Genomic DNA, 26,111 nt, shown 5'->3' on the forward strand with positions numbered 1-26,111 from the left:
TTCGGGGCGGGGCTGAGGCGCAAGGGTGGGGCCGCGCTCCGTCGGGGCGGGGCTTGTGGAACCTCGAAACCCCGGCGACTCGGGGCCTGAGCGCGCGTCTCCCGGCGCGGGGTTCCTCCCACGCAGACCCTCATTCAAACGATGCCGAAGGGGCGGCGCCGCAGCCACAGCCCCACCATGAGCCAGCGGTCGGCCCCGCCCCTCTATTTCCCGTCCCTCTACGATCGCGGCATCTCCTCGTCCCCGCTCAGCGACTTCAACATCTGGAAGAAGCTCTTGGTGCCGCTGAAGGCGGGCGGGGCGCCAGTGGGCGGGGCGGCGGGGGCCCGGTCCCTGCCCCAGGCGCCCCCCGCCCCGGCTCCCCCGCCCCCACCACCACCCGGCCTGGGTCCCTCCGGCGAGCGCCCCTGGCCCTCGCCCTGGCCCTCGGGCCTGGCCTCCATCCCCTACGAGCCTCTGCGCTTCTTCTACTCGCCGCCGCCGGGGCCTGAGGTGGCTGCCTCGCCCTTAGCCCCCCGCCCCTCGACCCCCAGGCTCGCCTCTGCCTCCCACCCCGAGGAGCTGTGCGAGCTGGAGATCCGGATTAAGGAGCTGGAACTGCTCACCATCACTGGGGACGGCTTCGACTCCCAGCGCTGTGCGTGACCTCGCCAGGGCCACCGAGCCCCGCCTTAGCCTGCCCTGGCTCCCTCCTTGGCTCCATGCCCCGCCCCGAAATGTAGCCTGGTTTTAGTCCAGCCCCCAGTAGTCCCAGATCCAAAATCTATCCCCTAGCACCCAGACTCCCTTATCCTGGACTTCAACCGACTCCTTCCCCCACCACAGATCTGAACTTCATGAGCCTCTTAGTCCCAAACTCCATCCTCCCTCCATCCTAAACCCTTTAGGTAATCTGGACTCTGAGCCTCCACACCTGGAACTCCATCCACCACCCTATCCTGAACTTTAATCCTCCTGCACAGTCATCCTCCTACCCTGTATTCTGGAGCTCCACCCACCACAGACAGTCCCTAAGCTTTAATGTTCGGTCTTAAACCGGGGCTCTCTATGGGGGGGAAGGTGAAGTAGGTGACTGTCAGTTGTCTGTAGGGGGAGGTGGGAGTTGTGCAAGAACCACAAGGCCCAAGGCCGTTTCCTGGGCAGCTTTGGGACACTCCACTTCTTAATGCTGGAGGGCAGCCCCCCGGGACTCTGTGGCCTTGGCGCCGGTAGTTCTCTCACCAGGATCCTGGGCTGATATCTGGTCTTAGGTCTGAAATCTTAGGGCTCTGGACCAGGGGAGACCAGGTGTGCTGATGCGGGCAGGATCCCTTAGCCTACTAGCTGAATGACTCCTCCATGTTGGAGGGTAAAGTTGTTGAATGCATTGTACTCCAAGAAGGACCTATTGCAAAGTAGAACTTCCAGCAGCGGTAGGTTGTCCTGCAGACTTTGTCTTTCCCGTCACTTGTTTTGGCTAAGGCTTGTCCTTGACCACTGGAGAAGGGCAGATAGTTCTAAAAAGATCATTCCAACTATTGTATATAACGGCTTAAGTTGGCTTCCCCTGCCACACAGAGAAGGGAAGTATGAAATAACCTAAATGCTTAGGTCCATGTGGCCATGGAAATGGTCTTCAGTTCATCAGACACACTGTAATGCACCCTTTCTCATAGCCATAGAAGGAAAACAGTCCCTAGAAAAACTGGGCTTTGCTAAGTCCTGGATTTCTTAACTATGAATACATAGTATTATGTATGTAATACATAATAATGAATACATATTATGTAATATGAATACATAGTATTATGTATGTATTAATAGTTAAGAAATCTTAACCGAATACATAGTTAAGAAATCCAGGGGCCGGGTGTGGTGGCTGGCACCTGTAATCTCAGCACTTTGGGGGGACCAATGCGGGCGGATCATTTGAGGTCAGGAGCCTGAACAACAAGAGGATCATTGAGGACCAGCCTGACCAACATCGTAAAACCCTGTCTCTACTAAAATACAAAAATGAGCAGGGCTTGGTGGCACGCATCTGTAATCTCATCTACTCGGGAGGATGAGGCAGGAGAATCACTTGAACCCAGGAGGCTGAGGTTGCAGTAAGCCAAGATTGTGCCACTGCACTCCAGCCTGAGCCAAAGAGTGAGACTCCCTCTCAAAAAAAAAAAGAAATCCAGGACTTAGCAACTCTGACTATAAAAACACATGTAACTGGATGTGTTGCATGTACAGTCAGAACCAGTTACATGTTTTTACAGTCAGAGTTTTCGTTGTTTTTTTTTTTTTTCTCTCCCATCTTGGATCACAAATGGGGTTTTAGGTTCGAGGAAGCACAGTTGCTTCCCAAGAGTTTGCTTTGGAAATGTTAGGAAAAGCCCTTATCTCTATTACGGCTAAGTTTGTTTTGCTCTCCCGCAGATACATTCCTGAAGGCGCTAAAAGACGAAAAGTTACAAGGACTGAAGACCAGGCAACCCGGAAAGAAGTCGGCCTCTCTCTCCTGAGGAGCTGCCCACCGGAGCTTGGGCAGCCACCTCCTTAGGTGTTACTGCTTAGATAATGTGTCCCATTTGTTGTCATTTCAAAGATGGTTATTTTCTGTTCTGTATTTACCGCTGTTCTTGTTGCTACCAGCATGTACTTCACATACAGTGCCCGCTTTGCGTGGTAAATCTCACGGTCTCTCTCCTCTCTATGTGCTGCTGAGGGAGCTCTCTCATGGTGTCTAGAAGCTGCTGTCCAGCCAGCATTCAAGGTCTCCCGAGACCGGGGAGGGAACCCCCAACACTACCACAGTCATGCAAACCAGAACAACAGATTATCAGGAAGGAAACGGGAGAAACCAAGGGCAATATATATATTGGTTCTACTGCTGTGTCTCTGTTCAGAAAGGTTCTTTGAGGACTGGAATAGTGGGGGCTTGGTGTGTGGTTTGTTTTTTTTCCCAAACATATTTACTCCTTGGAAGTGTTTGGTGTTTTGATTTTTTTTTTTACATGTTTTTTGGACCACAAACTCTCTGATAATCTTATCAAAGCCCTGGCCCTTCCTAGAAATTCATATATTCAAGAAATATTTATTGAGTGCTTATTTGTGCCTAGGCACTTGGGATTGGGGATGGGGGAGAGACAGACAATAAATATTATAAATAAGTAAATGATAATATGGTATCATAGAAGATGACATGCTAAGGGGGAAAAAAGCAGAGTAAGGATTGCCAGGGTGGCTCAGAGGAAGGCAGGGCAGAATTTCACATGGGGTTTCTTGAAGAGGTATTATTTAAACAAGGTCTGAAGGAGGTTGAGGGTCATAGCCATGTGGTACCCTAGGGAATGTTCCAGGCAGAAGGGCCAGTGCAAAGGCTGCTCCAAAGATGGGAGCATGGCAGCATTTTTGAGAACCAGCAAACAGTCCAGATGGCTGGAGCAGGAGGAGTGAGGGGAGAGTGGTAGGGGTGAATACACAGGGGGCCCATTTGTATAGAGCCTTATAGTCACGGTAGGAACTCTGGGCTTTACTCCAAGTGGGACACAGTCATTAGACAGCCTTCTGGGGAGTGACAGGATCTGACTTGTGCTGCTGTGATATGAATAGACTACAAGGGTGCAAGCAAGGAGGCAGGGAGAGCAGTCAGGAGGCTGTAGTAATTAATATTCCAGCTAAAAAGACCATGCTGAGCCCGGCGTGGTGGTGCACACCTGTAGTCCCAGCTACTCAGGAGGCTGGGGTGGGAAGGATCGCTTGACCCCAGGTGTTCAAAGTTACAGTGAGCTTATGACCATGCCACTGGCATGCCAGCTTGGGCAACAGAGCAAGACCCTGTCTCTAAAAATTAACCAAGTAAAAGATCATGCGGGTAGCAGTGGGTGTGGTGAGAAGTATCAGGCAATTGAAGCACAGAGTGGTAATCTAAGATAGGAGAACACAGGTGGAACAGGTTTTGGTGAGAAGGAGGAGCACAGGTGGAACAGCTTTTGGGGAGACAATCAGCAGTTTTATTTGGGATATGTGAAGTTTTTCGTGTCTGGTAGACCTCCTGGTGGAGAAGCTGTGTAGCAGGGGCCCATATAAGCCTGGAGTTCAGGAGAAAGCCTGGGCTGGAGGTAGACGTTGGGGAGTTGCTGACAGGTAGGTTTATTTAAAAAACGAAGTCAAAGGAAATCACCAAGGGAGTGAGGGTAGGGAGAAAGAGAACCAAATATTGAGGGTGGAGGCACTCTCACTTAAGAAGATGGGGAGAACAGGAGGAACCTGCAAAGGAGAATGAAAAGGAGTGGAGTCAGGTGTCTCGGCAGCCAAAGGAGGAAGTGGTCGCCTCTGACAGACAGTGCCGACAGGCCAAGTAAGGTGAGCCTGAGAATTTGCCCTTGGATTTTGCCACATGTTAGTACTGATCTTGCCAGAGCAGTTTTGGTTGAGTGATAGGGGTAATGCCTGACTGGAGTGGTATTAAAAGTGAATGAAGGGATGATTTGGAGACAATGGGTGTAGCTCACTCTTTAGAGGAGTTTAGCTGCAGAAGATCACAGAGAACGAGAGCAGTAGCTGGTAGGGCAAGTAGGGATAAGAGAAGGTTTTTATTAAGATGGGAGAAATAACCATGGCCTGAGAGAAATGATGCAATAGAGAGAAAAAGTGATGATGTAGAAGAGATCTGGGAAATTGCTGGAATGGTGTCCTTGAGTGGTCAAGAGAGGTGGTGTCTTAGTCTGTTTTGTGCTGCTATAACTCCACAGACTGGAGTATCTATAAAGAACAGAAATGTATTCTCACAGTTCTGGAGGCAAGTAAGGTGGAGATTAAAGCACCAACAGTTTGGATCGTGATATCTCTGCTTCCAAGATGACGCCTTGGATGCTATGTCTTCCAGAGGGGAGGAACAGTTAGCTCTATCTTCTCATGGCAGAAGAGCAGGAGAGAAGAGGGAACCCACTCCAGCAAGCACTTTTTTTTTTTTTTTTTGAGATGGAGTCTCGGTCTGTCGCCCAGGCTGGAGTGCAGTGGCACAATCTCGGCTCACTGCAAGCTCATGCTTTTAATAGCGACATGAATTCATTCATGAGGGCTCTGCCTAGATTCTAAACACCTCCTCTTAGGTCTATCCTCCCAGTACTTTACACTGAGGATTAAGTTCCCAACACATGCATTTTGGAGGGGACAAAAACATTCAAACCACAGCAGGGGGGATCTAGTTTACAGTAAAGAGATTGGCTTTTGAGGGGAGCCGAGATGGCTCATTTGTAGTAATAGGCGTTACATCTGTGGCATGGGGGTGCAGATACCGGTAGATGGGTAAACGGGGAGGTGGGAACCCTGGAAGTTGCGTACACATGCACAAAAGTTTGTCCAGCTACCTCTGTCTTGAGGACACAGAGGCACATGCCTACAAGGCCAGGCTGGAAACCCTGGAACTGCGCCCAGGAAGCCAGGTGGAAACTGGCAAGCCTCAGAGCTCATGCCCCTACTACAGGGGCAGCGGACACCCAGCTCCAGCTTGTTGTTGGCAGGGCAGCAGTGTGAGCACAAGGCCAGGTGAAAGCTGCTGGTTTCTAAATCTTAACAATGAATTCAAATGTTTCCAAAACACTATGCAGGCCAAGTAAAATAAAGGTGGAAAGTCCCCCAGACATGGTAACCTCTGCTCTACACACAGCAACCCTCCTATTCCAGGCAGAGATTCCAGGCCCTTCTGGAATCCAGATATTGATTCCAGGAATCAATATCTCCCCAGGAAGAAGCCAGATTTGAGCCCTAGGCTGGTTGCTACCAGAGAAGCTCCTTTGTTCTCCCAGAAAACTTCAGGCTGGCCAGGCCAGAGGGCAGTGAAGGGTGCGGGGTGGGGGGTGGAGAATCTTAATAAGAATAAATGGGAACAAACCAGGCATCAGGAAAACCAAGTGCAGAGCTCAGATGGAGACAGAGATGTCTGGCATGGCCTTGTTTCTTTCCCCAGAGTCCCAATAGCCCTCCCCAGGCCATATTCCTTAAAAGTGCCCACCTGCTAAGTGCAAACCGTGTGCTGGGCACTAAGGGAGTCGGTGGAGTTGAATAATTTAATTCTCACTGCCAGCTGGTGAAACAGATACTGTTCTTGGCATGTTTTACAAATGAGGAAGCAGAGACTCAGAGAGGGAAAGTGGCTTACCCACAGGCACATGGCTAGGATGTGGCAGGGCTGGGTTTAGAACTCAGGTCTATCAAGGCTACCCCAACCTCTCCTTCCACAGTGAGGCGCAGATACAGGAGAAGCTTGAGGTGAGCTGTAAAAAAGAAGCATTTGGCATTTCTTCCAGGAACTCTCATCCCCTTGCAGCCCTCGGGTGTCCTCTTGATGCCCTTAAAATGGTGGGTGGCAGGGCAGACCACTAGGGATGATGACGCAATATTTGCTTGGCCCCGACCCCTCGGTGCTCACATCAGGGATGATAATGCAACACTTGCTTGCCCCTGACCCCTCAGTGCTCACACACACATCTGTGGGGGGCCGGGGGGAAACATCTGCAGTAGGTACGGTCTCCTGTCCTGAATCCCCTGTGGCAGCTGAGACCCAGTCTTCTGGAGATGGCTGCACCAGGCTGCCACCACTAGACACTATTCACATCAACCGACAACTTTCTCATTTCCTGCAGAGCCAAGCCAGAGAAGATACATCGGTTCATATCTCAAGTACTAACTCCCATCTGCACTTGGGAGCTCTTGTGGAGAACTGGAGACCTTAATTGGGCTCAATGGAAACCAGTACCATCATGGGGGTACGGGGGCCCATGTGCCATTCCTGTGGTACAAGTCCTTTTAATCCAGGTTTAGCTTCTGGGTCTCCAATTATAGAGAGAAAAAATCTGGAAAAGAACAAAGAAGAGTTCACAATACAGTAAGGGAAATATAAACAAAATAGTTTCACTTAGGATGAATAAGTTCTGGAGCTCTACCTGCAGCATGATGAATATAGTTAATAATTGTTGCATACTTTTAAAAAGCAATGTAATAAAAGTCATCAACACTTACTGGCAGTTTGTAGGTATCACACATTGTATTAGGTTTTTTACATGGACCGTCTCACCCCATCCTTATAATGACCTTTTGAGGTGGGGACTGCTGTCCTCATTTTACAGGTGACTAACATGGAGGCACAAAGAGGTAAAGTGATGTGAGGCTGGTATTGCAGCTAGTAAATAGGAGAGGTAGAATTCAAACTCGGGGCTGACTCCAGAGCTTGTGTTCTGGTCCGCTGGGCCCACAAAGCCTCCTGTGAGCATAATGAACAATGCAGCGTGGGGAGTACAGAGGGAGGTCCGCCAGGTTCCTGCAGGAAATGCGTGGAACACCCAAACTGGCTAATTTGAAGAGTGTTTAATAAAGGGATTATGCTATAAACTGAATGTGTCCTTCCAAAATTCATATGTTGAAACCTAATCCCCTGTGCAATAGTATTAGAAGGTGGGATGTTTGAGAGGTGATTAGGTTATGAGGGTGGAGGGTGGAATGAGATTAGTGCCTTTATAAAAGAGGCCCAGCAAGCTTATTCACCACTCCTATCTTCTACGAACTAGGAAGCTGGCCCTTACCAGCCACCGAATCTGCTGGCATATTGATCTCCGACTTCCCAGCATCCAGAACTATGAGAAATTTCTATTGTTTAGACACCACCCGGTCTATGGTATTTTGTTTTATCAGTCTGAATGGACTAAGACAGAGTGTTTACAAAGGTTGTGGGCAGGGAATGCGGATTATCACCCACCGAGCTGTTGCTAACCCTAGGCGGGTAGGTGTGAGAGGAGGGAGTGGTTGCCAGAAACTGAGAACAGAGAGGAGGGAGTGGTTGCCAGAACCTGAGAACAGACAGGGCTGTGTGGAAAGGGTCCTTCATAAGTGTGACCCTTGTCTAGGGCCACAGGTAGCCCACAGTGATCCTGCAGAGGGGGAGCCCCTGCAGGGAGGGAGCCCCTGCAAGAGACAGATGGGGAGGACAGTGAGGTCAGGGTCTTCCAATACATGTAAATACTGGTAGGGGGTGGTTTTGGTGTTGGCTAGGTTGCTTCCCACAACTTGGCAAGAGAGAATGGGGTTGATAGTTTGGTAATATTACAGCCAAGGTCCCAGAAATGCCCACACTCAGCCCTGCCACCTCCCCACTCACCCCATGGCTTGGCCTAACTTTGGGCACAGGTCCTGTTACCACCGGTTGGTGGGATGTGACTGTCATGTAATTGACAGCCCCTCAGAACAAAATGAAACAAAAGAGGCTGTTCCTCAAAGAAAAGGGTGCTTGGCAGAGGAAAGCAATTGAGAGCTTGATTGAGAGAACACCACATGCAAAGAATAATAGATAAATGCAGTGGTGTGCCGGAGCCAGTTTGTATGGGCTCACGAGAACTAATTGCCAAATTTTCAGGAATGGTATGAGCTGGTTATTAAATACAGCCATTATTAAAAATTAAACCATAGCAACTTTTAATTAAATCATATTTAAGACGAAGGTAACAAATATTCACAATTCATCGCTTCCTAATTATTTTGCTACAATTTTCTATCATCTGTACTCCTGAGCTCATTTATGCCTATTGTGTCTGTGTGGTCGAAATACTACATAATGGTATGCTAATGTGCATATCTTCTGAATGATGTCATGTGGGTTTTTTTGAAATTGGCCACGGGGAGTGTATTTACAACAAGGAAATTGGCAAATGTACAAATCAGGGTTGGCTCTCTCAGACCTCCACTGAGAAGAGTTGGTTGAAAAGAGTTTACTAGCACACCACCAGCTACATGAAAAACAAAAGCACCGCTTTATTTGTAGCTGAGCTAGAAGGAAAGCTGTTTTGGAGCATTCAAAGCTGGGATGATGGTATAAATGAAGCTCGCTGCTTCCTCTGGCTTGATTTGCCCACTCAGTGCCAGACAGGAAAGAGACAAGAGCCTGATTCACCCGTCCATGGAGGCAGGCTTGTCGTGGGTCTGACTATTGCATGAACTCAGGGAAGAAGGAAAGCCCAATGTGCTGACTTTATATATTTTTTCTTTTTAATGCTTTTTAGAGACAGAGTCTCGTTCTGTCACCCAGGCTGGAGTGCAGTGCTGTGATCTTAGCTCACTGCAGTCTCGAACTCCTGGGCTCAAGTAGTCCTCCCACCTCAGCCTCCCAAGTGTTTGGCTAATTTTTAAATTCTTTTGTAGAGGCGGGGGTCTCACTTTGTTGCCAGGCTGGTTTTGTACTTCTGGGCTCAAGCAATCTTCCTGCCTTGGCCTCCCAAAGCACTAGGATTACAGGTGTGAGCCACTGCACCTGGCCCCCATGTACTGACCTTTAAGATGTAGTAAACCTATCCACTGGGTAAGTAGGGTCAAAGGAATTGTCCTGGACCCTGGCCAATCAGATCAATTAGCAGTCTTTACTTTCAAGAAACTAGGGTAGAGGGAAAGCTGAGGTAGAGGCCTGTAGATGGAGGCTGAAGGCCTTCTCCTGCAGTGGTGACTGTTTGGGCAAGATGAAACATGAAACCTGATAGAACAGATAACCAGCTCTTTATATCATGATCCTTTCATCATAAGCTTATTACTCCTGAAAGAAATATAGACTTCAGGTGTGATGAGAAGACCTCCTACTACCTTATCCAAGTCACCTGTGCCCACCCTTTGTGCCAAAGCGGTCAGGCAGGGTTCAGTGGAAGTCAGCTGGGAACAGAAGGAAGAGACATTTAATTACTGCTTTACCGCTTTTGGTCTCACTGGAGGTAAATACCTTGTTGGTGCCTCAGGCAATATTGGCCTTTTCCTTTGAACAGTGTCCTGATTCTGACATTAACCAGATCTGTGACGTTGGGAAAGTTACCCAGCCTCTCGCAGCCTCTTTCCACATCAGGCAAATGGAGACGCTGCTTTCACAGGATGGGGGCTGGGAGTGGGGACAACAACAAAAAATGACAGATGTGAAACTGCCCCAAACTGGGAATCATTTTAATATTATTTTCCTGTTTGTGTAGTACACAGCCCTCATTGTTGAGCCACTGGTGCTGGAAGTGGTGGTGGCCACGAGATGTGACCTGGAGGGAGGCCCGGTCCACAGGGAGGGAGAAGCATTCAATGTGCAGGCCCTGGAGCTCAGCCCCATAAGCAGTGACAAAGGGGGTGAATGTGGCTGGGAAGCAGTTTGGGGAAGAGGGTTTTGTTTTCTAGAGGGAGCCAGCTACATTCCTCCCAGGCAGTATCACATGACCCACACCCAACAGACAAGGCCAAGGGCATGGCCTCTCTGTAGGCAGTCCCCAAAAGGAAGGGTGGATGGTCACCACGCAATCCTGTCATTCTGTCCACACCAGTGCATGAGCACATCCGAGAACATATCTGTGCCGCAGCTGCCACAAAAGTGACTAAATAGTGATAATTTGCATTTGTCAGGCTTCCCACCTAGCAGAAGTTTTGTGATTCATGAGGACATCCTGTTTCTGAGTAAAGAATCTTATCTTGATTTCCTTAAACTGTTGACATAGTGGTTAATGCATCCCTGACATGGAAAAGGATGCTGATTTGCTTCTGAATCATGAAGTTTTGCTCATTTGTTTCTGAATCATGAAACTTTGCTGTCTTGCCCGTAGACATTTTAGCCTGCAGGTTGTCATCTGTAGCCAGTGACTGTAATCTCTTTATTATACCTTCCAATAACAAAAAGACAACTCTTTGTATGAAGAGTCCTCCCCCCCTCTTCTAAACCTTCCCATAAAAGCTTTCTAACTTGTAACAGACTCTAGGACACTCCCAGCTTTGTTGGTGTGTCTCTTCCTGGGTCGATCCTCACATTTGGCTTCCAATAAACATTTATCAAGTTATTTCTGGTGAAACAGCTGTAATTTCAATCGACAATAGGAATCCAGAAAATCTGTGATGCAAAGCTGAAGTATCACCTATTCCAGGTGCTCTTTGGTTTTGGGGGGAAAGAGGCCACTCAAACTGACTTACTTGAGTAAAGAGAGTGACTGGTAATGGGCTTCTTGGGTTACAAGCAATAGAAACTAAACTAAGGGAAATTTAAAAAGGCATCGTCCGAACAAGGAAAGCAAAGGAACGAGGTGCTGTCACTGGACAACTCAGCTCCAACTACCAGTTCTTAGAGAGAAAATGTGATTGGCCCAGCTCGGGCTACATTTCCATCTCTGTCCATGTTGGGGAGGAGGTGGCCAGGGTCCTGTGGTTGCATCCCCACCAGAACCACTTGGAACTGTGGAGCAGCTGCTTCCCAAAAGAAGGACCCTGGCTGCCAAAGATACATGGACCCCTCATGGGCCTCGTGCAATTGGCACCAGGGCCTGGAAGCCACCAGGAGCCCAGGCAGCTCCCCTCCCGTCTCTTTTTCACTGCATCCTCCTGCCTTTTGCAGTCAGCTTCCTTCTAACTTGGCTCCCAGGGAACTCACAAGAGTGGCATCAGGCTCCAAGTACACATGATCACGGGCAGGCTACTCTCCATCTCTCATGTTTTCTCTCCAAGAAATGGTAGTTGGAGCTGAGTTGTCCAGTGGCAACACCTCATTCCTTTCCTTCTAAATGTTCGGACGACGCCTTTCTTAGTTTCCCTTAGTTTAGTTTCTATTGCTCATTATCAAAGATGCCCATTGCCAGTCACTCTCTTTACTTAAGCCAGGAGGAATGGCAGGGTGTTGCTAAGTATGCCCAGTTTATTCTTCCCCAAATTATGAATCACAAGTCCCAATCAATCACTGGGCATTGGGTGGGTAAAGAGGCAGTAAGAGGCCAGGACTCCCGTACTGCTCTTGGAAGGAAGCAGAAGGGAAGTGCTCCTCTCCCAACAGCATGGATGTCACTTCCTCCAGGAAGCCTTCCTTGATTCCAATCCCCAGTCTGGGTTATGTGTCCCTTCTCTGAGCTCCCTTTGTACTCTGGGCATCCCCTTTCCTGGGACTTACTACCTGGATTATAATAGCCCATCAGTGTGTCTCCCTAGCTCAACTGCAGTCTTCTTAAGGGTAGGGGTTGTGTTGTCATCATCGTCATCCTGAGCACAGGGTTTTGCACAAAGTGGACACTCCATATGCTTAAGGAGCACATTGCTGGCTGTGGATAGAGGGGGGAAATGCAGTCTCAGCCTTATGGTTTGACTTATGGTGGAAACATCAGTTGCATAAAATGATAAGAAAGGATGATCTAGATGCAATATCCTGGGACTCATCTGGGCCAAGTGCCTTTATGACAGGCTCGGGGATGGGGTCAAGATGTACCTTGAGTTCTTTACCAAGATTCAGAGACAGGTCTAAGACAGCCCTTTTAATCTGAGAAGTGGTATATAATTGCTGGATCTGGGGTCAGACTGCCTGGGTTGAAATCCCAGCACACACCAGCTGTGTGACTTTGGACAAACTGCTTAACCTTTGTGTCTTTGTTTCCTCATTTATAAAATGAGGAGATTATATAGCACCCCAACTTCATAGGTTGCTATAAGGCTGAAGTAAGTTAATATGTATGAAGTACTCAGAACAATGCATAGTCCAAAGCCAGTACTCAATAGATGTTAATTATTCCATCTACTTATCCACAGAGTCAGCCAGGATTATCACTGTCATTTCAGAGTTTACCTGAATCCAGTACAAACATTCTGTAACTCTGAAAACAATGCACATAAACTAAGCCTGCATTCATTTACTCCTTTGTTTACTCATTTATTCATCCAATTGTTCTTTCAAAAAAATAGATTCTTAAATCTCTAAGCCCTTTTTCTCATCTGGAAAAGGCGCACAATAATTCCCCCAGCCTGGGGTTGTTGCCAGTTACCTGAGATATGTATGTAAACTGCTCAGCTCATGATGTGACAAACAGCTAATGCTCACCATCATCTTTGCCTCTTTGGGTTCACTGGGCAATTTGCAACAAGGTTTCTGGTCATTAACACAAAATCCCCACATTTCTCTTATAGTGGGATCCACCAGGTGGCAGCATGGATTTAGACATGGGATGAAACGGTCTCCCCTTTCTAGTCCTCTCACATCCAGGGCTGACATTTATTAGCCTGTTCATTATAACCTAGGGGAAAATCCAATTTAGAAACCTTTTGGGAGAAGGAGACACTGCAGCCATTGAAGGCTTTCATTGCAATAATAAACAGGCGCAGCACCTGGCCTTTCCCAGAGGCCTGCAGGTGGCTGTCTGCTGAGAGCCACATCTTACTCACCCAGGGAAAATCTGCTCTTTGTAGAACTGGTTTCAAGATGAAAAGTCCAGTTCACATGAACAAGAGAAGCTGGGCTGAACTCATTGACTCTTATTATGTGTATTGGTCTGCTCAGGCTGCTATAACAAAATGCCACAGACTGGGTGGCTTAAAAAACAGACATTCATTTCTCACTGTTCTGGAAGCTGGGAAGTCCAAGATTAACCTGCTGGCTGATTTGGTTCCTGTTGAGGACTCTTTCTGGCTTGGAGATGGCTACCTTCTTCATGAGTCCTCATATGGCAAAGAGAGAGCTCTGGTATCTCTTCCTCTTCTTATAAGGGCACTAATCCCATGATGAAGGCCCCACCCTCATGACCTCATTTAAACATAATTCTCTCTCTAAGGTTTCTGTCTCCAAATCCGATCACTTTGGGGGTTAGGGCTTCAATATATGAATTTAGCGGGGGACACAATTCAGTTCATAGCATTATCTACAATGTATTTCTGGTTTTTGTGTACTCTTCTGTTTGTCTACCTAGTTCCTATTATTCAGACATATATCTATTTATATAGACTATTGTTTATCTTTTTATTGTCTGTCACTAGCCATTAATGTTTGGATGATCTTAATCAGCACTGTCCAATAGAACTTACTGAAATGGCAGAAATGTTCCATATCAGTGCCATTTACTCTGGTGACCATCAGACACATGTAGCTGTTGAGTTTTAACATGTGGCTAGTGCAACTGGGAAAGTGAATTTTAAACTTTATTTCACTTTAGTTTTTTAAATTTAAGTTCAAATAGGCACATGGCTATTCGTAACTACCATACTGCACAGCTCAGATCTGAATAGAAGAATATATCTACAGTTTCCCCTCTTAATTGATTAGATTGTGTTCAGTCTGGGAAGAGGGAATATTTGGGATTTCATGCAGGCTTGGTTTCCAGTTAACTGTTGTGGGGGCAGGCAAAATGGCACATCTTTATAAATGAAGAAATAGCCTCAGGGAAATGAAGTCACTGCTAAAGGTGACACAGTGGGTCAATGGCTGAGCCTATTCCCTCCCTGCAAGGCTCCAGGTGGCAGCTTCTTCCTCTGTGCAGTCCTCCAGGAATCCAGGTCTCTTCTCTCTCTTGGAGGTGACTTAGGAAGAGTCACTGGACAATCAGATAGGCCCACTTGTCCAGTGTGTGGCATGCGAGTATGTGTGTTTGGGTGTATGCATGCATGTATATGAGCAGGCTCTTTGCAGATTGTGTGACCTGTTACACAGAAACAAGGATGATGTGCAAATATGAAATGTCCACTGTGCCCTACCCCATACAGTCCATAATAACAGTTTATTTTAGGTGCATTTCAGGGACTGATGTCATTTTATAGTCTGTTTAATGCAACCATTCTAATGGGCCCGTTAGAGCACTGGAAAAATTGTGGTGGTGTCTGAGCACAGGAGAGTCCAGTAAGGGGGTTAGAGACACCCTTGGAGCTTCTCCCAAGCCCTGCCAGCTAGCAATTGCCAGCTACTGAGGAATTGCCAAGTGCCAGGCCCTGGGCTCAGCACCCTACATACAGCATCTCATCAATATTTACATCCCAACACATGAGGAAAATGGCCCCAGCCCCCATTTTATAGAGGCTTCGAGAGGCATCTAGCTAGGATGTGGCTGAGCCACTCACTCCAAAGCCTGAGGTCTTAAACCCTTGGCTCCTTTCTTCAGTGACTGGCTTCAAACTATTATATTTTCCCTGTTGTCCTTTAGCCCACAGCAGCCAGCTGATATGGAGAATGTTTGTGTGGGCAAACGTCACAATTGCCAAGGGTATGGACTCCAGAGTGGGGATGGGCAAGTTCTCCCCCGATTTCATCACATGTAAATCATGCACATGCATCACTTTAACAACACTGTCCTTGAGCTGGTACAGGAGGAGACTTATGGATTTTCCCCAAATAGAATCTTATTTTCCATGAGCTTACCATATGATTCTAGGAGTGAGTTCCATGTCATTTTTTTTTTTTTTTTTTAGAGTCTTGCTCCGTGGCCCAGACTACAGTGCAGTGATGCTATCATAGCTCACTATAGCCTCAGACTCCCGGGCTCAAGTGATCCTCCCTTCTGAGTAGCCAGGACTACAGGCACACACCACCATGCCTGGCTGTTTTAATTTTTTTTTTTGTAGAGACAGGATCTCACGATGCTGCCCAGGTTGGTCTTGAACTACTGGCCTCAAGTGATCCTCCTGTCTTGGCCTCCCAAAGTGTTGGGATTACAGGTGTGAGCCACCATGCCCAGCCAGAGTTCCATGCCACTCTTACACAGCTGACTGTTCTTGCTGCCAGATCTTTAAATGCACCAAGCCCAGATCTTTTACAGGGTTGCTGGGACCAGGGTATTATACTCCTGGTGAGCTGGTTACTCAGAATGATTCCCAGACGTGATGAGGCTGTAACCAAAAGAGTATGTGGAATCTGCAGCACAGCTCCAGCTGGTTCCAGCTTGTCTCATCATGGCCAGGTGATGAAGGGCTCTTTCTTTCACAGCACCATTCATCTCTCCCTACGTGTCCTGAGCTCACTGTGCTGGAGGCTGTTGAAAATGGAGGTTGTCCATAGTGGATGAGTCGGATGAGGCTGAGTAGAGGAGTCACTCCTTCTGGGTGATCAATGGGTGATGCATTGGCTCTGGTGAGAAAGTGAGTTCTCCTTGCTACAAGTATTCAAACAGAGGCTCCATAAATAACAATAATTCATCATACTTGTTGAGTGCCATGCAGCTGTGAATGGTGTACTCTCTCCTTCCCCTTCTACAGTCACCTCATTGACTGCACATTTCACAGATAAGGCTCAGAGAGGGGACATGAATTGCCCAAAGTAACACAGCTAGAATGTAGTAAAGGCAAGGTTCAAACCTAGGTCTGGATGATGTCAAATCCCAAGACTGGGATCCCTTTAAAGTGTAATAACGGTGGTCATGACATAGATTCAGAGCTACAGTAAAATCTTATCAGGCCCCAAACTGAAAAGATTTTAGTGCCCTCTTTTCCTATATGTAATTAAAAATGAAAACAATCCTAAACTATAAAGTATTAAAAAAGCACAATAAACTTGTAACCCCCCAGCCCCCATCCCAGGGTAACTATAGTGCCTTTTTCTTTTTCTCTATTAAATTGCATTCAAAAGCTCTCTATCTTTCGCTGATCTTCTCCTCTCTCCACTCCACTTCCTCTCATTTTGACTATCTGCTTTTCCGAAGCTCTAGTTCTGCTTAATCTCTGACAAGGGGAGTAACATTGTATACAGAGGTCATGAGGTTTATCCTGTGATGACTGGAGTGTGAAGGACAGACTCTTCACTAGATTCCCTTTCAACTCAGAGCCTGGGATCCTATCACTTCAAAAACAGCAAGATATATCACTTCATCATGTGGCAAATGTCTAATATTTTGAGAATATTGTAAACACTTGTTAAAATCTTTTCCTTATGAGGAATGGAGAAGTATTAAGGGAAAATACACACTGTGAACACAAATATCTGCTTACACCTTGGAAGGCGAATTACCAGTGAGACAATATGCTTTATTTCATATGCAAATGTGGCAAGAAAAACCTAACACAATGCCAACTAAGCTACACAGACTAAGGCAGCAAAGAATGGTATCACTGCAAAGCGCTACTTGGTTTGCCTACTTAGATTTGCTCCATAGAGCACTATATTTGAGAGGATGGATAAAAACCAAAACCCATACATTAATAATCTGGTACATTCTGAATGGCATTTTATTGATATGAGCAATTCAAAATGAGAGTGTTCAGTGTACTGTGGTTTCATTCATAAAGTACATGGTTCCTGAATTTTCATTTGGATTGCATGTATAGTTCGCAAATTGGTTATTTCTTCTTTACACTTGGGTTCCTGATTTCATTTGGTGGTGACAGCTCTGAAATTTGGGTTTGTAACGCTTGTTGCTTCTTCGCATTGGCAATTGTCTCTCTTCCCCCTGGGGATACTGTGGACATCTTACTAACTGGTTAAAGATAATTGGGAAGGAAAGCTGTGTCGCATAATTGGAAGATGCAACAGTAGAGCCTGTCCTTTTCTAGACTTAAACGCTTCCAGAAAGAAGTGGATGTCAGTTTTCATTTGGCTTTTATGAGGAAGAAATGGCACTGAATGAATGGTGAGCCCTTAATAGGTTGGGCTTTGTGTCTCAAGGATCAATCTTCCTTGACTGTGAGCTTTGTAAGGGGTAGGAGCTGTGTCCCATTCACTGAGTCCCTGTCTCCTGGCACAGTGTCTGAAACACAGCAGGTGCTCAGGAAACTTCTCCTCAACCTATGAAGGACTGAAGGGATGGCTATGGGGAAGGTTCTATCAGTGCTTCTAGATAGTTCCAGTTAAATGAAAGATTAATAATTAACAGGATAAAAACCAGTTTTTTTTGTTTGTTTGTTTTGTTTTTTTTTAGAAGGAAGATGGCAGATAGAAGGCAGGACTAACTTGCAGCTCCAGCTTGGACAAATAGAGCAGCATGTGGAGACTCGCATCATTAACTTTTGCTCCAGAACTACTGCAGGAATATACCAGGAATGCCGAACGAATCCATAGACCCTCTGAAGGAAGTGGATTGCTCCTGCAGGACCTGGGAGACAGCCCAAATACTGTGAGTGCCCAAGCTGTGACAGTGGGAAAGGGGAATCATCTGCCCCCAAACACACACCCTCACTGGGGAACCTGAAGGTCTAGATCACAGGAGAAAGACTGAACCTTACCTGGAGCTGAGTTAATTTAGAGAGCTGAGTGAAATACAGGGGTAGAGGAAGCAGCAGGAAAAGCCCTGTGGGCTTTCTGGGTCCCTAAGGAAGCCATTTCTGACTTGTCTCACAGGGGTCCTTGGGGAGGGCTGCCAGAGGAACTGGGAAAAGAGCACAGAGAGAAGGAAACCTCCAGGTGAACTCTGTAACAATTCCAACCAAACACGAGGTCTCCTGGCCAGAACTCGAAAGAGGGCGTGAATCTGGTGTGTAGACTCCACAGGTTGGGAGGCATGAAGGCCCTTCTTGTTTTCTCAACTGGGAGGCCGGTAGCCTGGAGCAAGTTCTCAGCCTTGCTCATCCACTGCCTGGAAACAAATTCGGTGCTGCTGGGGGAGTGCACAGTGGGAGTGAGACTGGCCTTCTGGGTTGCATAGGAGCTGTTTGAGGTCTGTAACTGCTGGCTTTCCCCGACTTCCCTGACAACCTGCCTGACACAGCAGAGGGAGCTATAATCCTCCTGGGAGCATAACTCCATTGACATGGGAACCACACCTCCATCCCCCACAGCAGTGGCAGCAAGCCCCACCCAAGGAGAGTCTGAGCTCAGACATGCCTAGCCTTGCCCTCACCTGATGGTCCTTCCCTACCCACCCTGGTAGCTGAAGAGAAAGGGCATATTCTTTTAGGAGTTCTAGGGCCCTGCCCACTGCTTGATCCTCCCTCTACTACCACAGCTGATGCTCTCTTGAAAACGCCACTTCCTAGGAAGAGGCCAACCAGCACAAAACTAGTGCATTAAACCACCAAAGCTAAGAACCCTCACAGAGTCCATTTCACCCCCTCTGCCACCTCCACTGGAACAGGTGCTGGTATCCACAATGGAGAGACCTGAAGATGGTTCACATCACAGGATTCTGTGCAAACACCCCTCAGTACCAGCCCGGGGCCTGGTAGTCCTGCTGGGTGGTTAGATCCTGAAGGGAAATAACAATCACTACAGTTCAGCTCTCAGGAAGCCACATCTCTAGGAAAAGGGGGAGTGTACCACATCAAGGGAACACCCCATGGGACAAAAGAATCTGCATGGCAGCCTTGAGCCCCAGATCTTCCCTCTGACATAGCCTACCCAAATGAGAAGGAACCTGGAAAAAAATACTGGTAACATGACAAAACAAGGTTATTTAACACCCCCAAAAAGTCACACTAGCTCACCTGCAATGGATCCAAATCAAGAAGAAATCCCTGATTTACCTAAAAAAGAATTTAGAAGGTTGATTATTAAACTAACCAAGGAGGCACCAGAGAAAGGTGAAGTCCAATTTAAGGAAATAAAAAAAATGATACAAGATATGAGGGAAGAAATCTTCAGTGAAATAGACAGCATAAATAAAAAACAATCACAACTTCAGGAAATAAAGGACACACTTAGAGAAATGCAAAATGTACTGGAAAATCTCAGCAATAGAATCGAACAAGCAGCAGAAAGAACTTCAGACTCGAAGACAAGGTTTTTGATTTAACCCAATCCAACAAAGACAAAAGAATTTTTAAAAAATGAACAAAGCCTCCAAGAAGTTTGGGATTATGTTAAATGACCAAACCTAAGAATAATTGGCATTCCTAAGGAAGAAGAGATATCAAAAAGTTTGGAAAACATATTTGGGGGAATAATCAAGGAAAACTTCCCCAGCCTTGCTAGAGACCTAGACATCCAAATACAAGAAGCTCAAAGAACACCTGGGAAATTTACTGCAAAAGATCATCACCTAGGCACATTGTCATCAGGTTATCTAAAGTCAAGATGAAGGAAAGAATCTTGAGAGCTGTGAGGCAAAACGCACCAGGTAACCTATAAAGGAAAACCTATCAGATTAACAGCAGATTTGTCTGCAGAAACCCTACAAGCTAGAAGGGATTGGGGCCCTATCTTCAGCCTCTGTAAATAGCCAAGAATTTTGTATCCAGTGAAACTAAGCTTCATAAATGAAGGAAAGATAGGCTTTTTCAGGCAAACAAATGCTAAGAGAATTTGCCACTACCAAACCACCACTACAAGAACTACTAAAAGGAGCTCTAAATCTTGAAACAAATCCTGGAAACACATCAAAACAGAACCTCTTTAAAGCATAAATCTCGCAGGACCTATAAAAAATTTTTTTAAAAACCCAAGGTATACAGGCAACAAATAGCACGATAAATGGAATAGTACCTCACATTTCAATACTAATGTTGAATGCAAATAGCCTAAATGCTCCACTTAGAAGATACAGAATCTCAGAATGGAGAAGAATTCACCAACCAAGTATCTGCTGCCTTCAAGAGACTCACCTGACACATAAAGACTCACATAAACTTAAGGTAGAGGTGGAAAAAGACATTCCATACAAATGGACACCAAAAACGAGCAGGGGTAGCTATCCTTATATCAGACAAAACAAACTTTAAAGCAACAGCAGTTTAAAAAGACAAAGCAGGATATTATATAATGATAAAAGGCCTTCTCCAACAGGAAAATATCACAATCCTAAATATATACACACCTAACACCGGAGCTCCCAAATTTATAAAACAATTACTACTGGACCTAAGAAATGAGAGAGACAGCAACACAATAATACTGGGGGACTTCAATACTCCACTGACAGCACTAGACAGGTCATCAAGACAGAATGTCAACAAAGAAACAATGGATTTAAACTATACCCTGGAACAAATGGACTTGACAAATATTTAAGAACACTCCACCCAACAACTGCAGAATATACATTCTATTCATCAGTGCTTGGAATGTTCTCCAAGATAGACCATATGATAGGTCACAAAACAAGTCTCAATAAATTTAAGAAAACTGAAATTATATCAAGTACTCTCTCAGACCACAGTGGAATAAAATTGGAAATCAACTCCAAATGGAATCCTCAAAACCATATATACATGGAAATTAAATAACCTGCTTTTCAATGATTGTTGCGTCAACAAATCAAGGTGGAAATTAAAAAATTCTTAGAACTGAACAATAATAGTGACACAACCTATCAAAACTTTTGAGACACAGCAAAAGTGGTGCTAAGAGGAAACTTCATAGCATTAAATGCCTACATCAAAAAGTCTGAAAGAGCACAAATAGACAATCTAAGGTCACACCTCATGGAACTGGAGAAACAAGAACAATCCAAACCCAAACCCAGCAGAGGAAAAGAAATAACAAAGATCAGAGCAGAACTAAATGAAATTGAAACAAGAAAAACAATACAAAAGATAAATGAAACAAAAAGCTGGTTCTTTGAAAAGATAAATAAAATTGATAGACCATTAGCAAGATTAACCAAGAAGAGAGAAGATCCAAATAAGCTCAATTAGAAACAAAATGGGAGATATTACAACCAACACCACAGAAATACAAAAGATCATTCAAGACTACTATGAACACCTTTATGAACATAAACTATAAAACCTAGAGGAGATGCATAAATTCCTGGAAAGATAAAATTCTCTTGGCTTAAATCAGGAAGAATTAGAAACCCTGAAGAGACCCATAACAAACAGTGAAAAAAAATACCAACAGAAAAAGTCCAGGGCCAGACAGATTCACAGCTGAAACCAGACATTCAAAGAAGAATTGGTACCAATCCTATTGACACTATTCCATAAGATAAAGAGGGAATCCTCCCTAAATCATTCAATGAAGCTAGTATCACCCTAACACCAAAACTGGGAAAGGATATAACAAAAAAAGAAAATTACAGACCAATATTCCTGTTGAACATAGATGCAAAAATCCCCACCAAAATACTAACTAACCAAATTCAACAGCATATCAAAAAGGATAATACACCATTATCAAGTAGGTTTCATACTAGGGATGTAGGGATAGTTTAACATACGCAAGTCAATAAATATGATAGACTACTTAAACAGAATTAAAAACAAAAATCACATGATCATCTCAATAGACACAGAAAAAGCATTTGACAAAATCCAGCATCGCTTTTATGATTACAACTCTCAGCAAAATCGGCATACAAGGGACATACCTCAATGTAATAAAAGCCATCTATCACAAACCCACAGCCAACATAGTACTGAACTGGGAAAAGTTGAAAGCATTCCCTCTGAGAACTGGAGCAAGACAAAGATGCCCACTCTCACCACTTCTATTCAACGTAGTACTGGAAGTCCTAGCCAGAGCAATCAGGCAAGAGAAAAAAAATAAAGGGCATCCAAATCACTAAAGAGGAAGTCAAACTGTTGCTGTTTGCTGATGGTATGATTGTACACCTAGAAAACCCTAAAGACTCCTCCAAAAAGCTCCTAGAACTGATTAATGAATTCAGCAAAGTTTCAGGATACAAAGTTAATGTACACAAGTCAGTAGCTCTGCTATACACCAACAGTGATCAAGCTAAGAATCAAATGAAGAACTCAACCTTTTTTTACAATAAGCTTTTCTTTTTTTACAAATAAAATGAAATACTTAGGAATATATCTAACCAAGGAGGTGAAAGACCTCTACAAGGACAAGTACAAAACACTGCTGAAAGAAATCATAGACACAAACAAATGGAAACACATGTCATGCTCATGGATGGGTAGAATTAATATTGTGAAAATAATCATATTGCCAAAAGCAATCTATAAATTCAATGCAATTCCCATCAAAATACCACCATCATTCTTCACAGAACTAGAAAAAACAGTCCTAAAATTCACATGGAACTGAAAAGAGTCTACCTAGCCAAAGCAAGACTAAGCAAAAAGAACAAATCTGGAGGCATCACATTACCTGATTTCAAACTATATTATAAAGCCACAGTCACCAAAACAGCATGGTACTGGTATAAAAATAGGCACAGAGACCAGTGGAACAGAATAGAGAACAAAGAAATAAATCCAAATACTTACAGCCAACTGATCTTCAACAAAGCAAACAAAAACATAAAGTGGGGAAAGGACACCCTATTCAACAAATGGTGCTGGGATAATTGGCAAGCCACATGTAGGAGAATGAAACTGGATCCTCATCTCTCACCTTGTACAAAAGTCAACTCCAGATGGATCAAGGACTTAAATCTAAGACCTAAAACTATAAAAATTCTAGAAGATAACATTGGAAAAACCCTTCTAGACACTGGCTTAGGCAAAGGTTTCATGACCAAGAACCCAAAAGCAAATGCAACAAAAACAAAGATACATACTTGGGACTTAATTAAACTAAAGAGCTTTTGCATAGCAAAAGGAACAGTCAGCAGAGTAAACAGACAACCCACAGAGTGGGGGAAAATCTTCACAATCTATACACCTGACAAAGGAATAATATCCAGAATCGACAAGGAACTCTAACAAATTAGCAAGAAATAAACAATCCCATCAAAAAGTGGGCTAAGAACATGAATAGACAATTCTCAAAAGAAGATATACAAATGGCCATCAAACATATGAAAAAATGCTCAACATAACTAAAGATCACAGAAATGCAAATCAAAACCACAATGTGATACCACTTTACTCCCTCAAGAATGACCATTATAAAAAAAAAAAAATAGATGTTGGCATGGATGTGCTGACAAGGGAACACTTCTACACTGCTGGTAGGAATGTAAACTAGTACAACCACTATGGAAAACAGTCTGGAGATTCTTTAAAGACCTAAAAGCAGAACTACAATTTGATCCACCACTGGGTATCTACCCAGAGGAAAAGAAGTCATTATACAAAAAAGATACTTGCACACACATGTTTATAGCAGCACAATTTGTAATTACAAAAATATGGAACTAGCCCAAATGCCCATCAATCAACGAGTGGATAAAGAAATTGTGGTATACATGTACAACGGAATACTACTCAGCCATAAAAAGCAATGAATTAATGGCATTTGCAGCAAACAAGATGGGATTGGACACTATTATTCTAAGTGAAGTAACTCAGGAATGAAAAACCAAACATTGTATGTTCTCACTCGTAAGTGGGAGCTAAGCTATGAGAATGCAAAGGCATAAGGATGATACAATAGACTTCAGGGACTCATGAGGAAAGGGTAGGAAGGGGCTGAGGGATAAAAGGCTACAAATTGGGTTCAGTGTATACTGCTGGGGTGATAGGTGCACCAAAATCTCATAAACCACTAAAGAACTTATGTAACCAAATACCACCTGTTCCCCAAAAACCTATGGAAATAATAAAAAACAGGATAAAACCATACCCAGATATGCATGCCCGCTTCTCCAGGGCTAATGCCTTCTCAGTTGTGGCATCTGGTTTCTGGTCTCAGCCTTTGGTTCTCTTTTACCTGGACCCATCCTAAAAGAGTTGGTCACTGTGGCACACAAAGTGTGTTCAGGACCAACCAGTTTTAGGGATAAAATCTCACAGAGAAGCAAATTTCTAGTTCCCAAAGCCCCTGAACATTAATACATGAAGCAACTTGGGCAATCTGGCCCTTTGTTTTCCTAGTCATAAGACTGTCCAGAACCTCTCTTGATGCTGCTAAAACTTGACCTAGAAAATGGACACCCCAAGGGGCATGCAATCAGCCCCTGGCTTTGTCTCCCAATCCCAGCAGAGTAGGATAAACCATGAGAAATCCAGTGCAACGTCCAGCCTATTGGTAGATCCTGTGCCCCAAATCCAGCTGTTCTCAAAGGTTCCCTAGGCAAGGCATCTGGTGGTTGCCTATTTTTCATTAGGTTTTGTTGACATCATGGGGATACAGCCTCAAGGGGTGTGGCTTTCACAGGCCCTGTAGGTCTCCCAAAGGCCTCTCCCACCAGGACTGAGGAGCTGAGTGATGAAGTGGGCACCAAAGAGAAAAGCAAGCTCTCATATATGTTGAGTGAAGGCTCATCAGAGTCCAGGGGCTTGGAGGACAAGTTGGTGGTGAAACTGTTATGCTAATGAGACTTTATTTCAATTCCAATGAGTCCCATGGCCTCTCCCCAAATGTGAGTTTGTGCATGTGCAAATATTAACACTGAAATGTTAGAAATGAAGTGCCGAACTGTGCAAGCCAGTGTGTTGATCATAACCATACCTCCAAGTGGTTACAGAGAGACTCAAAGCAATTGTTTCTTACTGTCTTAGTCTGTTCAGGCTGCTATAACAAAATACCATAAACTGGATGGTAACTTATTTCTCACAGTTCTAATCTGGGAAGTCCAAATTCAAGGTACCAGCAGATTTGTTGTCTGTGAAGACCCGCTTCCTGGTTCACAGATGGCAGAAGAGATGAGGGGTCTCTTTGAGGCTTTTATTACATATAACAGCACTAATCTCATTAATGAAGGTTCATGACCTAATCACCTCCCAAAGGCCCCACCTCCAGATACCTTCACATTGGGGATTAGGTTTTAAGACATGAACTGGGGAGTGGGGATGACACAAACATGCAGTCTGTAGCACCTACTACTCATCCGTGTACATTTTACCAGTGGTTGACCCTCAACGATGTTTCCATTACTTGGTTCCACACTCCTTCATAGGCACATTCTTTCTGGTTTCTAGTTGCCAGCAGAGCTCATGAGTTGGATGCATGACATTTACTCGGAAGTCTACAGAATGTCCTTTGGAAGAAGTATGTTCTCCTATTTATGATGGAGACTCAGCAAGGCAAAGCTGGGTTTGCAATATGCCTTTTCCAGCTTCCTGTGCTTGTGTCTGCCTCCTACTCCTGGTACTGACATAGGCACCACCACTTCCTTTTACTTGATTATTTCATTTGCCTTGAAAGCCAAGAGCAACCAGTGTCCAGGAGGAAGGAAAAAAAAATGGAAGAGTAGGGAACCCATCAGTTCTTGGACCTACTTGTACTATTCTCTGCAATGGCCTTCACCCATGGTGAGCCTCACAAAAAGCATTTTATAGGGGCTCCAAGTTTATTTCTCACGGTAGCAAGATCGTGGCTTTGGAAATGTCTTTTGTGCATATTTGAGCCCTCTTTACAGAGAAGCAGAAAGTGGAGTAAAAAAATTGCTCCTCCAGTCTCTTAAGTACTTTCTAAGTACATGCAGAGAACTGGAGCAAATTAGGCTTCAGCGAGAAGCAGCGCCATCTTGCTGCCCAAGCTCAATGGATCCTTAAAAGTCCCAGGGTTGTGACTGACCACCAGGGCACAGGGATGCCTCAGAAACTGGTTGGTTTGTCTGTTTTCATTGTAAGAGACAGGCTTTCTTACCTTTGAAATCTCCTTGGCCTCAAGGCCACTTCCTACTCAA

The 26,111-nt window shown here is 44.9% G+C and overlaps 1 protein-coding gene across 1 annotated transcript; it reads left to right on the forward strand.

Moving 5' to 3' along the window:
• Positions 1-2,665, forward strand: C9H11orf91 (chromosome 9 C11orf91 homolog). Its single transcript, XM_024255340.2, has 2 exons — positions 1-637; positions 2,407-2,665. Exons 1-2 carry the CDS (start codon positions 142-144, stop codon positions 2,490-2,492), a joined length of 582 nt encoding a protein of 193 aa, XP_024111108.1. The 5' UTR covers positions 1-141; the 3' UTR covers positions 2,493-2,665.
• The last annotated feature ends 23,446 nt before the right edge of the window (positions 2,666-26,111 follow it).

The sequence above is a fragment of the Pongo abelii genome, chromosome 9 (assembly GCF_028885655.2).
Source record: "Pongo abelii isolate AG06213 chromosome 9, NHGRI_mPonAbe1-v2.0_pri, whole genome shotgun sequence".
NCBI lineage: Eukaryota > Metazoa > Chordata > Mammalia > Primates > Hominidae > Pongo > Pongo abelii.